General features: G+C 40.3%; 1 protein-coding gene across 2 annotated transcripts in view; it reads left to right on the forward strand.

Annotated features, from left to right (window-relative positions):
• The window catches only part of STAC (SH3 and cysteine rich domain), a 71462-nt gene extending 58963 nt beyond the window's left edge, over nucleotides 1-12499 (forward strand). The window contains exons 9-11 of one of the 2 annotated variants that reach the window (XM_082046325.1): nucleotides 2805-2856; nucleotides 2986-3123; nucleotides 12033-12499. In XM_082046325.1, coding sequence (XP_081902451.1) covers nucleotides 2805-2856; nucleotides 2986-3123; nucleotides 12033-12131 — 289 coding nt within the window. In that variant the 3' untranslated portion in view covers nucleotides 12132-12499. Of the gene's footprint in view, nucleotides 1-2804; nucleotides 2857-2985; nucleotides 3124-5717; nucleotides 5816-12032 lie in introns of those variants that run through there. The other variant, XM_082046326.1, reaches the window with a different exon arrangement.
• Nucleotides 12500-15012: the final 2513 nt, after the last annotated feature.

Genomic DNA, 15012 nt, shown 5'->3' on the forward strand with positions numbered 1-15012 from the left:
GAAGCCTGCACTGGGCGACCATCCTCATCAAGACATAGCAAACCAGAGAACACATAATTCTCAAAAATTCTCCTGTCTCCCGTATTAGGTGAAAAAGCAACCTGTGAGCTGCAGCCTGGACTGTTGTGACTAACAGGCTTTTTCCAGAGACACCAACCAGGTTTTAAACTAGTGTTACTCAGCTATAGCAGTGTTGTTTGTCCCACGGCCAGAAATTTAGTAGTACATCAGTCAACACTGTTTCATAATGGATGCCAAATATCTAGTAATGTTGTTTGATCACTACAGAGACAGGTAGGATTCCGCTCAGTTGCATGAATTTTCATTTAACATAGTTGAGTTGCTGGACATGGGTTCAGCATAGCAATGTTGTCAAGACTGACAAGCCTTGTTTAGGAACCCAAGTCACGGATGAGCCGGACACTTTTCAGCCCTAAGATAATGAAGTCAAGTAGCAGGGCAGAGAGCTGAGCTGGGAAGAAGAGCTAGGGGAGATTTCTGGGGATCTCAGCTCACCTCTGAGGATCTGCAAGTGGATGGCAAATTACTGCAGCAGAGAGGTGCCAGCTCTGATTTCAGCAACAATTAATACTTGCCACAACTTTGGTTTCTTCCTCAACAGCAGGAGCAGTCAGTCAGGTTTTCCAAAGATCTGACAAAAACAGGATGTTCCAGTAATAAGCTTATTATAAGAGATGCCTTTATGTTAAAATAAGTAGAGAGTCCTGGACACAAGCAACTCCAGGTTTTAGACACTGCAATGAAAGAATGGAATGGAATGGAATGGAATGGAATGGAATGGAATGGAATGGAATAGAATAGAATAGAATAGAATAGAATAGAATAGAATAGAATAGAATAGAATAGAATAGAATAGAATAGAATAGAATAGAATAGAATAGAATAGAATAGAATAGAATAATAATAGAGAGTTATAAGGGACCTACAATGACCATCAGTGGCTGCCTGGCCACTTCAGGGCTGATAAGTGCCTATCTTGCCACCTAGTGAAATCTGGAGCACTGATGTAGTGCAGACAGCTTATCCAGAGTTGTGATTCACAGAAGAAAAGGAAGAGACTTGAGAGTGATTTCAACCAGTAGCAAAGACCAAGCAGGTTTCCCACTTTCAGAGATTCGCAGCCCGTCTAGGCAGCAGGAGTAACATAGGTCCAGCTGGGACTTCTATTCCTGAATCCTTTTTGGAGATTAAATAAATCTATGTTAGCCCTGTGCTAAAAATATCAGAAAGCAAAATCTACAGGTCTCACATCTAAAAATCTCAGTGCTCAGACCACTTACATGGAGAGACTTTAAGTTCAGTTGCCACATGTCTCTGACAGTCAAATTTATATTTTCTAAAGTATTTTTCTAACCACCAAGCTGAAGGGTATTTGGAGGATGTGGCTCTCTAAATCCTTATTTTTGAAAGTGTTCTTCCTTGCAGTGTAAGGGCTCCAATGGTGTTACAACCTGTTCACTTTGAAATGGCAAGGTGGGCTCCCTCAAAACCTCTTTAAGTGCTTTATATTAAATATTAACTGGAATAAGGGACCCGGATGTCCTTTCCCATGGAAGAAATCTTTTATGATTGGGATACTAAGTTGACCTTTTTCCTGTAGCTTCCTTTCTCACCTCAACAACTTTTAATTATTCCAACCACATTGGATCATCTTCCTGAGGAGAGCTTGAGGAAAAACCTACCCTGTTGCCCCAGTGATAGCACCTTTATGTGAAAGCTGGAAAACTCTGGTTCAGATTGTGCAGTGTTAGAAGAATATATGCATGCTTCTCCAGCTGTCAGTAGCAATGATAACCACTGAGTAAGTGAACCAAATGGCCCACCACCACCCCCACCTGCATCTGCATCATGGACAGGTTCACATCTTCCACGCATGCTCTGACAGAGCCTGTTAAATTGAATCCATTATCCATCGCATGCTCCAGAAGCATTTGCAAGCACTTGTGCTCATACCTCCACAACACATTGAGCCTAATAGAATGCAAGGAAAGATTAATAATTGTTTTATTAAGATCAAAGAAATGCCTCTTATCAAGCAAACAGAGTTTTTTGAGGTTAATCCAGTTGGAAATGGGCTGCCACTTACTTTCTACAATGCAGCACTGTTATAATTACCTAATAACATTGATGAAGTGCCACCAATGGGGCTAAGGAGGTCAAATAATGGTTCAACTACCTGTACAAAATCAGCTCAGCACATTTTGCTATTAGCATTTGCAGTTAAATTATTCTCCTAGCTCTGTGTAAGAACTAGTCAGCTGGATGCTGATACTTAGCAATTACAACCCTGCACTACACATTATAAAGGTAAATATGTCCCATTCAAATCAAAAAGACATTCCTGGGCAGAATTATATCCCTGCTGACTAATTGCCTTTGTCAGTTAAATAGAACTATTTTCCTGCTGCCTTCCTTCTGCAATCACAGCTTGAAAACACAGATGATAAAGTGGTGTGTCCCAACAATGTGAAATGTCTTGAAGTAACAAGATAATGCCTATAACAAATAGGGACTGTATTTTAAACAGTTTCTTATTAAACAGGACTCAAAAAATCCAGTTCAAGATGTTCTCAAAGTAAAGATCTAGCCCAAATATACAGAGACTTTCTATATTATCATGTATGATTTAAGAATACTTTGCTGCCTCATTGAGTCTACCTGCAGTGAATGCTCACACAAAATGACCAAGGAAGGATCACCTTCCTATTTAAGGTAATTGTAGGAGCTGGTGCAGCATAATAATAAAGAGTCATCTTCATCCACTTTTCCTCTTATAATGACAGGCCAGGGGATATGATCACTCTTCTGGAAGACTCCAATGAAGACTGGTGGAAGGTATGTGATAATTATTTTATATCCATCTGTTTTCTTTCTAAAGCGAAAAATATGTTATTTACAATACTGAACTTGTATTAAAGCTTCTAGTGTTAATGACCTTCTTGTATCAATGTGTTTTCTCCACAGGGGAAAATTGATGACAGAACTGGATTTTTTCCTGCTAACTTTGTTCAAAGAGTGCAACACGATGAGAAGATTTACAGGTGTATCAGGACATTCATTGGCTGCAAGGAACAGGGACAGATAACTCTGAAAGAGAACCAGGTAAGTTCCCCTGTGACAGATCCCCACCTGATTTCATTATCCAGCAGTCTGACTGGAGGGAAAGTGGTGTGAAAAGAGCACAGGCAGATGGTGTTCACTGCAATTTTACTGCAAAATTTGTTATTTGTATGGTAATAGTAGCCAATTAAAAGCAGTGTTGGTCTTGTGCAAATATATACTCCCTGCCTAATGTGGTCTAAATTTTCAGTCTCACAGGTGTTTGTAAAGGTACTTTACATATTATGCACTCTCCTGCTGACTTCATAGGGACAGCTTGAAAAGCACACATTCTTAGGGGTAGACCTTGTGTTCCTGAAAAATGGTCTCACTTTTTCCTCACTATTAGATCTAATCTAATAAAAGATGGTAGCTCCCTCACACACAGCTCATTGTTTTGGCTTCAGCAGGAGCAGAGTTAAGACAGCACCAAACAAACCTGTAAATCTTAAATTTAACTCTCATTCACCAGTTGCAAAGTGTCTTTAACTATTAACTGCTTGTGTCACCACTTACACACCCTCTCTACAGGATGTAATTTATTCTAAACTAAAAGGGCTGCTGTGAGTTCAAGTGCACCACGTACAGTAAGGACTCACAAGGTCTGCTCACCCCGATGCACTTTCAGCAGCTCCTTCTACTTTGTGTCATTCAGGTGGGTTCACAAAGCAAAAGCCATGGCTGCTGTTATGGGGTCCTGCCTATGATCTGAATTTAAACCTGATTTTAAATATTTACCAGACATTTAATGCATCCAAGTGCCAAGTCCGGTGATTCTGAGGTTTAAATGTCTGCTGAGGTAAAGCAAGAGAAGGATAGGGCTCAAAACCTACATGAAGGGGCAGTCAGGTTTGTGGCATAAGCCCATGTAAATAGAATGGCAAGGCACAGCCTCTTTTGTCTGACACCTGAATGAAACAGAAAGCTAGATTTTTCTCATTGCATCTTGTGAAGCCTGATGTTCTTCACCTCATTAGATATTTCCTTTCCTTTGGCAACTGATGTCACATCACCAGGAACTGTTTGCCTTACAGTGCCTGGACAGCCACCAATTTTAATAAAGCAGAGCAGAATTCAGCTGTAGGGTGGTCTTCAGGGCCATAGGTTTTTCCACACCAAATTTCTGTAACACTTCACTGGTGAATAAAGTTAACCTGTACCTTTGCTGCTGCTTTGTGGCATACAAGTGCTAACAATCCTCAGATATACACAGCTTTTTAAAGAAGGTGTGGCAATAAAGTAACCTGAATATATTTTAATTTTCCCTGTGCACATAGTATGTTGGGCAGGCCAAAAGTTGCTAAAAAGAAAGAAGGTGCTTAATTTTCTTTTTTTTTTACCCAGCACCTCCTTTGGTTGTTTATATAAGTGCACACCGAGGGAAAAAATAATGCCAAAGCAAAGCAGAATGAGAGGTTTTTGCACCTTTCAGCTCTAGTATAAGCAATGCATGACAGCAAAGCCTGGAGAAATGGTAATGTGGGAATTAGGGCATGCCAACAGGAGGGAATGGTCGAGGTCTGAGTCCCTTCTCAGGATTGGGGATTGGACTAGATGATCTTTCAAGGTCCCTTCCAACCCCTAACATTCTGTGATTCTGTGATTCTTGTCAGTGGGCATACTAGACCCTCTCTGCTCATGTGGTTGTTGCTGCAAATAGTGAGGGCCCAGTTTCTTGTCTCATTTCTCACAAAAGCACAGTTCCCAAGCAAGCAGGTCTGGCAGCTTCATCTAAGCACAAGGACTTCACATTGTCCATATTTCATAATAGGCTCACAAGGGAGCTTGCAGTCATGAGCTCGTCATGGTCTCTGGTAGGGCAGGAGGTAAACAAAGGGATGAGGCCATCCTGTCTTGTCTACTACGTCCTCCTTTTTAGGAAACTTATTCAGCCCTATCTCAAACCCACAGAAATGCTGAGGTTGAATGTGAATGGTGTTCTCACTCTGTGTGGGAGAGGCTTCAGTGGAAAAAAAAAATAAATATATGGTGTGAAACAAGGGGCAGAGATCAGACTGAACAAACATATGAATACAGAGATGGGAGAGAGGAGGAGTGGAGGCAACAGATCCCACTCCACCCTTGCACAAATTATGCAAAAAGGGAACATTCAAATGTAATAGCTTTAAGGCCATTTGGAGTAATTTCCAGGCCAAACAGTCACAGTGAGGCCACGGACACCAATCTACTTCACCCTGTCCCCCAACACCAGGTTTGAGTTCCCCATAGTAGCCCCCAGTGAAAACTGACAGCATGCACAGGGCCAGCGCGTGGCAGCAGCATGGGGGCAGGAACAAAAGGAGTCCCCAGCCCAGCCTGCGAGACATGTGCCCCCCATAGACATCACTGCCTTAATGGTTTTATCTATCTATCTATCTATCTATCTATCTATCTATCTATCTATTTATTTTTAGCACAACAGCTTTACTTTGCCTGTGTAACAACTCTTATTATGAAAAACATTTTAATGGTTATTGGGAATTTTTAATGCTAAAATTTTATATTTCCAAAATCAAATATCTTTTATGTTTTCATCAGCCATTTCTCTTTTTTTCCTGTCCCTTATTTCACTGTTTTTTTTTTCCCATGTGAAGCAGAAACAAGGATGCAATAAGGAAGGAATAAAAAGAAAAAAAAAAGTCGTCTGAATGGGACTTATAAGAAAAGTTTGGCAGATTTTTTTTTTTCCTTTTTTCTCTATTTGCTGATTTCTGTGGGATGTAACCAATCATTTTAGCTGTCTCTGGGCACAGTGTCCAGAGTGCTGTGAGTAGAAACTATGTACTATGTGCAAAGAACTGGCTTGTTCCAGATTAGTGAGAAGGGGAGATCATTCATTACTACTAATTCCTGTCAAGTCTCACTTTAGCTAGAAAAACTCATTAACCGGTCTAATAAATTCCTGTGACTATAGTATGACTGTCTCTATTTTACTATGTTAATTCACTGGGTCAGATTCTGCTGGGTCTAATAATAGTTCAGAACCATTCTGACAACAAAGGCAAGGATGATATGCCAATAGGAAAGCTTATGTAGTGATAATAATATGAATTTTCAGTATATTGCTTGATACTATTCACGGTTTATACTGCAGGTCACTGTCCCCTTTGTGCCTTATATGAATGTTCCCAGGTAGATCGTCTAATCTTGTATGGAAAAAGGCAATATATTCACATCAACTACGTCACAGGAATACATTAAGAAAAGCCATTTCAGGCAAGCAGAGATATTTTCAAAGTTTGAAGCACAGTGGATGAAGTCTTTCTCTGGAATGACTTGCCAGTTTCATGCCCTGGGAATAATGTTTTGCATTTCAGCTTCATTCAAACCTTTCTGGCAAAGCTAATATTCAAGGAGAGGATTGAAAGAAACACAACACAATTTGCTCACCCATCTTGAGCAATATGCACAAGCTGGTCTTCACAAAGGATCTCTTCAAACTTCTATTATGAAATATGAACGCATCCTATGAGAGAAAAAGTGTGCTGTTTCAGAGACATCAACATCTTGGTTTTTAGGGTTCACTGACACATTTGTGAGTCCTGAAACAAATTCAGAAGACAGCTGGGCACCATAGGGCTCAGTCAGGAATCTGTGGGAGGGAGACAGACTTAGCCTCTGCCATCAATAAAGCAAAATTATTAACAGGGAAACCAAAACCAGGCAGTTTCTATGGCTTTCCACTCTTTTACGCTGTCTTGCACATAATAATGACTGCATAATTTCCAGCTCTAATTGACTGTGCCATCACTTGGATATGTAAAGTTTTCTCCAGCCTGTAACTTTCTGCTCTAGCCTACCCGAATTCATTACCACACTATTTACAAATGCTTCTTTGCATGACTACAGGACCTGTTTCAACCACTTTACAAGAAAGAAAAAGTCACAATTTTGAAAATATACATCTAATATATCATCAAATTTGGAAAAGCATCTCTCTTAAAATGACTCTAACATTTTTGGTCATCCTTATTTTTAAATAAGTCATAATAACCTATTGTTTGAATATCTGCTTTTACTCTTGTTACAATATCTTACTTAAATAACCTCTTTTAAAAAACCTATTCATGCCCTTCATTGACAGTATCACATGGTCACACTAATACAAAACACTTTAGAGTTGGGCTTTTTGTGATTAAATAATACAACTGATTTTAAATTGCACAAGTGATCTTGTGCAATAGAAATTACTCCAAACCATGACATTTGTAACAAGACTGGAAATCAAAAACTCTATGCCTCATCCAAATGTGGACTGTGAGTTTACATAAAGGTCAATGCAATAGGTACATTTTGCAATGGATGTGTTTTATAAATGTCACTGATGTAAACTAACCCTGTTACAGAAAACATCTCTCAACCAGCTTCTGCAGTGACGGCAAATAGGCTGCTGCTGTTGTGATGACCACAACCTCCGAACCAAAACACTCAGCCTTGCAGTCCCCTTGGCATCACAGCTCAGGGGACAAACTTCCCTCCTACCCCAACACCCAGTAGCACAAATTTCAAAAAGAGTGACTTTTAGGCACATGTATGCTGGCAGCTATGTGCAGGTTTGATACAGCCAGTCCAAGAGAGCCTGGGAATGAGCTTAAACACATCCATGAGGTTAGGCTCAGCAAGGCAGTCTTGCAGCACAGGTCTCCAGCCCCAGATGACGCTCATGGCTCAGATTATCATCTTATTAATTTGGATGCATTTTTGCTACCTGGCTTTTCACCTCACTGCCTTGGAATTACTTTTTGTCCCCACATTTTTCATCCTGGGATACTCTAAAAGCAGCCAAACTTCTAATAGCATGAGTCAGCTGCCTTTGAAAATCAGTTGCATCATGGTGCCTGATGCATTCAGACTGAATCACCTAGAACACAAATCCAGTGTAGAAAGTGGTGTTGCAGCTCTTTATATGCTCCCTGGCTGTAACTGCTGCACTTCACAGCTAAGCTTAAAGCAAAAAGGATCTTTTTTTCAGTTATCTCTGATTTCCATTGGTGTTAGTCTTGCTGAACAGGGATGGATCTCCCCATTCATTCAGAGATACTGAGTGACGCACAGGTTTCACAAGAAACCAAAACGTGAGCACAGCCCACTATGCATACAGTTTAGTCCAGGTCATCTTTAGTCACCTTTAAAACCCTAAATAACTGCTGCAGGTAAAACAAGCTGCTGTTGTCAGTCTGAAAGCTAATGAAATAGCTGATATAAAGCCTGTCATCATCATTTGCACTATGATTGAATGGGTGTGAAAACTGAACTACTTATTGTTTCCAACCACAAAGCTCACATAGGCAAGAACTTCAGTGCATGGGGAGCAGCAGATGTAGAAACTCAGTGTCCCTGTGCTGTCATTCTTACAGACAAACAGAAGACTTGAGCTTTCAGACCTCTTGACCTGTCACTGTCTGCAGGCTCCAGAACAGCTCTTGAAACTGTACTGTCTTCATAACCAAATTCCTATTCCATCAGAACCAGTCCATGGCTGACAGATGGGTTAAATATATACAGGAGAGGGAAGATAAGCAAAAAACAGCTGCAGAAAATTAGAGCAAGCTCAAAGTTACTCCTGGACAAAGAGAATTTGCCACTTGAGCCCAAATTCAAAGCACAGGACTTAGACGAACAGGAGAGTATTAATGACGTGCAGCTTAGAGGATTATTTTCTAATTGCGTATCTCCCCCATCTGCTTGGGGCTCACTGACAAAAAAGTCCTCAGAGCAGAGGTTGACAAGTTCAGACAATAGTAATTATGTGAACAGCTTTTTGTTTTGGTTTTAGTGTTTTGTTTTTTTTAAAAAAAAAAAATAATAAAATAAAAAAATAAAAGAGTAGGGCGGTGACTTTATAACATTAGATCCTACTTTCAGCAGTTTCTGAAGATAACCTCATGACTAAGAAATAACCTGAGGTGTGGTTTCTTGTGGCTTACTCCACTACCATGTTTCCCCAATAATAAGACCTACCCTGAAAATAATCCCTAGCATCATTTTTCAGGAAAATAAACAAACAAAAAAAACCCACAAACAAACAAACAAACCCCCCCACACACAACTGTTTGTCTCCATTTGTGTTGCTATCAAATTCACTGCAGAGTGGCTACCCAATGGCTCACTTACCTTGTCAGGGCAGCAGCCTTCCCCTCAAAATATGCCAGCCTAAGAAGCTGCCATTCTAAGCAGTTTCCAATTTGATACAGCAAACCATACACCTCGTGCCTTCACAATCATCATGTTTGCCATCTGTCACCAGGGCTAGTCCTCAGTGACAGCTGATTCATCAGGTGAAGTCCAAAACTCTGGATATCACTCTGAACTTACCTGGGTTACTCCTGATTTACACCTACCTAAGAAACCCAAGAAGCAAATCCCAAGGCTGCAACTTGTGGGTGAAATATTTGGCAGCGCTCACAAAAGGAGATGAGGACAAAAGCGGCCAAAGATGGTATTGTGTTCCTTCTCTTCCAAAACTGCAGAATTTGGAGCAGCTCCAGAGCTTTGCAAAGCTCCAGCAGCTGCCACAGCCCCAGGGGACCTCCTGAGTCACACAGGATTAGCAAAGTGTGGCATATTGTAGCCGAGCTCACTCTGCTCCCAACACATCCCCTTCCTTTAGAGGGAGTGGGAGAAAACTCTGCCAGCCAGGGCTGACACAAGCAAGGCTTAGTATATTAGTGTGAGAGAATTTCAGCTGGAATTTGGGAGAATTCAGATCAATTTATTACTATGTAGAGTGAGAGAAGTTCTTGGAGAAAGGCCTTGTGCTCCTCATGCCCAGTCAATATCTAAAGCTATTGCTATAGCAGAGCACTCCTACTGATATCAAGTAGCACTCAAACCAGCAGTAGAACAAAAAAAAAAAAAGGTTTTCAGAAAGTTCAGTCTTTTTCTTTTGTCCACAAATCATTCTGCTGACAGTACAAGGCATCAGGGAAATGCACTTGGTCCTCACAATAGCACCAGAGGTTAAGTAAGAAATGCAGCATATGGCTAGTGAGCAGTGCAGACCTGCTGGAGGTCTGACTACTCTTGGGGTTTCTTTGGCCCATGCAAAAAAACTAGAGGTCTTGCAAACATCTTTAGTTAGGAAGAAAGCACAGTGATGGAGACAGGCATTCCTTCTAACCAGCCAGGTTTATTTATAGAGAAGCTGCAAAGGCTCATTTTCCCACACAGCAGTAGGGATCAACCAAGAAGGGGCATTTTCCTACTCTTTGATACTATGACATGCTTGACCATCCTTAGTCTAATACTTCTTTGCAGGCTTTTTCTCTCATTCTTGAAGTTTTCATAGTCTTTCTCAGAGACGCAGACCAACACCTAGCAGTAGTCAGGAATACCTTTCTGTGTACATATGCTTTACACTTCTCTGCTTCAAATGGTGATGTGTCTAGAGAGGGACCAGCTGCTGTGCCAGGGATTCACAGCACAAATTAGCTTGGCTCTTTTGCAACAGTAGCTAAATTAAATGACATCAGTTCCATACCTCTCCCACACTTTCCGTGTGATTTAGCCCAAACAACAATACATTATTTTTTTAATTGCATGTCAACTCTGTTTGTGTGCTCAGTCATTCTACCCCAGGGATCCAATTCAGTTAGTGTTAAGTGGGTAGCTTAAGTAAGAGACATAATGAGTCCATTTGCTTTCCAAGCCTTTGTTTACAGGTACAGAGATGCACCTGACCATTTCCAAATAGTGGAGGTGGCAAATATTAAGCAGCTTCACCTCCTTCATGTTTCCCTCTGAAGCATCAGTGTTGCTAGTAAATTTTATGTATGTAATAACAGGAGGACAAGCTAGCCTAGAATTCAGATGTGGTATTTAGGTGTCACCATACAATCCAGAAGAGTCAGGCTGAAATGCATTTAGCCAGGAACATTTTCAAGCCATTTTGTTCATTTTATACCCTCTGAATTATTGTAATTAAATACAATAAATACTTATCAGACAGAGCCTTTGTGTTAGTCCAGACGGAGGGCTTTAAAGACCTGGCACTGAAATCACTGAGTTGGCCTCAATAGGACCATCAGTTTTGTGGCTATTTTTCAACCTTGTTTGATTGGTAGGAAATAACACCATTCCTTGGCACAGATGTTTGAAAACAATTCTTTATTTTGCGTGGCTCTGTGCTCAAGTGCCCAGTCAAAAGTACCTGTGCCACTAAGCTTTCAAATAGCTCAGCGATTACCGAAAGTGTTTCAGGATGGACCCTAAAATGGAAATACCTGAGATCGCAAAGGTCTTCAGGACATGCAAACCTTTACCATGATGCAATATTTGTACTATTGTAAAGACCATATGTTTTCATCATAATTGCCTCCATTTGGAGTAGGTGTTATACAAATAGACTCACAGAGCTGGGTTCAGATCAAATACTTTGGTATCCACAAACAGGCACAGGCAGGTGCAAGAGCTGAGTGAATAACATAACCCTTTGCGCATCTGAGAAGTACTTGGGCTCCTCAAACATCCAAAAGAGAATATGTTTGCATTCAGATCAGCTGCTACAAGTCACCCACCTTGGCATCATGATTCCTTTTTGCCACCAACTGTTGACAGAGCCAGCTCACTCATGATCTGAAATACCAAATCCTCTCACACACGGACAACTTAGTCACAATCATTACAATAGGCTGAAGTCATTATTCCAGTTTCAAAATCTTTGCTGCACTACAAAGTTCTTAACAATTTTAACATCTCACATGTATACATGACACTTCAAGAAGGCAGGGGGAAAGGTAGTTCTCTAAATATATGAGTTTAAGTTTCTTTTCAAAGCAGTGAGTCTAAAAATGATTGTTCTACTTATAGAAGTAACTAGCAAAATGTCTAACCCATCTGATAAATAGTCTAGAATAATTTGACACTTGATCACAACAAAGAGTTTATTCTTTTCATACCTTCTTTGCATTCAGATTTGTGTGACTTCTGAAAAGGAACACGATGGCTTTATCAAAGTATACAGTGGGAAGAAGAAAGGCTTTGTCCCCATAGACGTCTTAGAAAACATCTGATTTCAACAGTCCGCTTGCTGCAGTAGGAGCCCTATGTTGGCAATGCCTGTCTGCCTCATCTCACACTGTGTCAACCCAGATGGGCTGTCTTGCAGATGTTCAGGGAAACAGTGAGAAAACTGCAACTACAAGAAGAAAAAGACATTTAGACTGCCACACCAACACTAAGAAGTAAGATAAGTGGAATGATTGAAAGAAAACATAGTAAGAAACCACTAGGGAAATGAGAGGTCCTTGGATACTAACAGGAACAAGGTAAGGAAAATAAAGTCTGGGCTGATTTCTGGTGGAAGATGGTTGTTACAGCCCTTATGGAGACAGACAGTTTGTTCTGAAGGACTAAATTCATGTCCTGTTCTTGTGTCTTAGAAAACTGTTGGACTGCTTTCTTGTTTGGAGTGTGTATTTGGGGGGGTGGGAGGGAAGCACTGTCCTCATACTACAGTCCAGTGCTTGTAGTAAAGCATGGCTGTGGTTCTGCAGTTTTGTTCCCAATATCAACTGATTGGTTTAAGCATTTAATTCTGGTGTTTAGTCTCATAACAAAGCAGTTTGGAGACACCATGTGAAAATCACTCCGAGAAATGCACTGTGCCCTGGAAGTCGGCAGCTTTCTCTTTCTGTGCAACATTCCCGTATGGAAGAGTAGCGAACTTGTGTGTTCTTTGTTTTCTCTGTATATGAACAAAAACTGTCAGCGTATGTCGGGTGTGATGGCTGCTATCATGGCTCACAAAAATAGCTGGCCCTCTGATTCACAAGCCTGCTTGGAAGCATCTCTCTGTGTTTCCTGCACCTTTATCTGGTGATACAGAAAACGGACAAAATGCTGGGAGAGAGCCACGGGCTTAAACATTTTGTACTTTCTGTGTTTATTGCACTTAAAATATTTTATATATTAATCCTATTTATAAAAAAGAAAACAGTCAACTAACACTCCGGAAGACTGAAAATACTAGGAAAGGACAGACGGCATATAGAAGTGAAGTCTGTAATTATCAAAATCCAGAACTCGTGACAGAAAGACACTGAGTGTCTTAGCAATGTGTCCACACTCCAAAGTTGTCTTCTCCATTTGCTAAATAGAAGTTTTGCAGATACAGCGGTAAATACACTGACATGAATTCCTCCTTGGCATAAGCCACTGTGAGCATCCCATAAATCATCTCCATCCCAGTGAGACTGCACAGACAGGTCTGTTTTGTCCATTGAAGTCTCCATCTTCAAACATGTTTTGCGCATATGAACCTTGGTACCTTGAGAGCAGTCTGTGGGACCTGTGGCTCTTGACCAAATTGTACATGTCAGCTAGTGCCAATTCTGTTGTAGAGCAAGGGCCTTATGATGGTTAAAGACAGGGAACCTAATTTCCAAGTATTTAATTGGATGTAATTGCACTAAATGCACTTAAACTGCTTAGCATGTATTATGACGTAGAGATTAAGTCCTATCCCAAAGCTCCTGCTGAATTCATGCCTTATTTGACCAGCCTGAGACTGCATGCCAGTCTTTAGTGCGATTAACCCCAAACTGGTGTCTTAAATCCTGACACTGCAAGACGAAATTCAGATGCTGCCAGGTTAGTACAGGCATTTGCAAAGTTGACACTGTTTCTAAAAACAAGCAATCAGTTCTGCTTACATGTACTGAGGCAGTCTGAATATGTGTCGCACAGCCCAGGTCTCATAGTTGGGTTGCACAATTTGAATAGCTGATCTTACTCAAAGCCTTATGAAACCTAGTGCAAATCTACACATGACCAGATGTTCACAGAGCAGATGAGTCTTCAGCCTCTCAGAGACACATTTTGCGGCTCTTAACGTATCACTTAATTGCAGAAGAGGAAATTGCAGGGGTGTCAACTGCTGAAACCTGGACCTTCGTAATGCAAGTGGTCTAATACCAATTATTAAAGTCCTCCTGGCTGATCAAAAGTATCTGATTTCATATCTTCTGTGGGAATATCAGCAATTTATACATGGGGGTTTTCAGTGCAAACAATGAACGTTTGCGCAGCTCATTTTCCTAAGTAATAAATGAAGTTAGCGGGAGGACAGAGGATACTGACAAGCCTTAAAGATCAAGAGGAGAAGAAGTAAAAACATATTAATCCACTCTACTTTATAAGATTTTTTCTTTTACATTCACCCATTCGAAAGACAAACTCAAGTGTCTGTTATAATTAAAATATTTGCTACTTTTGATCAGGCCTGTTTGTCAAGTGGGCAAAGGAAAACTGTATTAATCTATACATATGTGCTGTTGTTTACATGATTGCATCATACTGTGATTCCTTCCTATTTCAGTCTTCTATGATTTCAATTTATCCCTACAATGTGCGTCATACTATTCAAAGAATTATATTACCTACAACTCACAATGGCCTTTAATCAATGTCAGTTTGATTCTTTTTGATACTGAGCAATAAATAATAAAGTGACTGAGTGAAAGCAAAACAGACCTTATGTGGACTGTATTACACCTGAGAAAGCATTACTTCTGAACCAAAGCTTTCATGGTTATATTTTCTTAGTGTTTGTTTGTTTGTTTGTTTTGTCTTTTTACTGGGCTTTTGCTGCTGTTTGATATGGAAACATAATTTATTACTAATTTAGCAAGAAGCACATACAAGTCTTACTTTAAGCATGTGATTCATTGGCTGTTTGCATGCTTAAAGCTGAAGCACTTTGCTGAATTAGGGTCATTTTCCTCAAATTTATTTTGGATGCCTTACTCTGAATCCAGACGAGTATCCCATCATTTCTTCCTACCATATGCAGTTCACAATAGATACTGCATTAGCAAGCAGTTTAAAGTCAGACAGAAGATGTAATGGACTTTATCTGACATATGCTCAGAAAAATTGAATTTTAGGAGATGA

The sequence above is a fragment of the Streptopelia decaocto genome (assembly GCF_964273445.1).
Source record: "Streptopelia decaocto genome assembly, chromosome: 2".
NCBI classification, from domain to species: Eukaryota; Metazoa; Chordata; class Aves; order Columbiformes; family Columbidae; genus Streptopelia; species Streptopelia decaocto.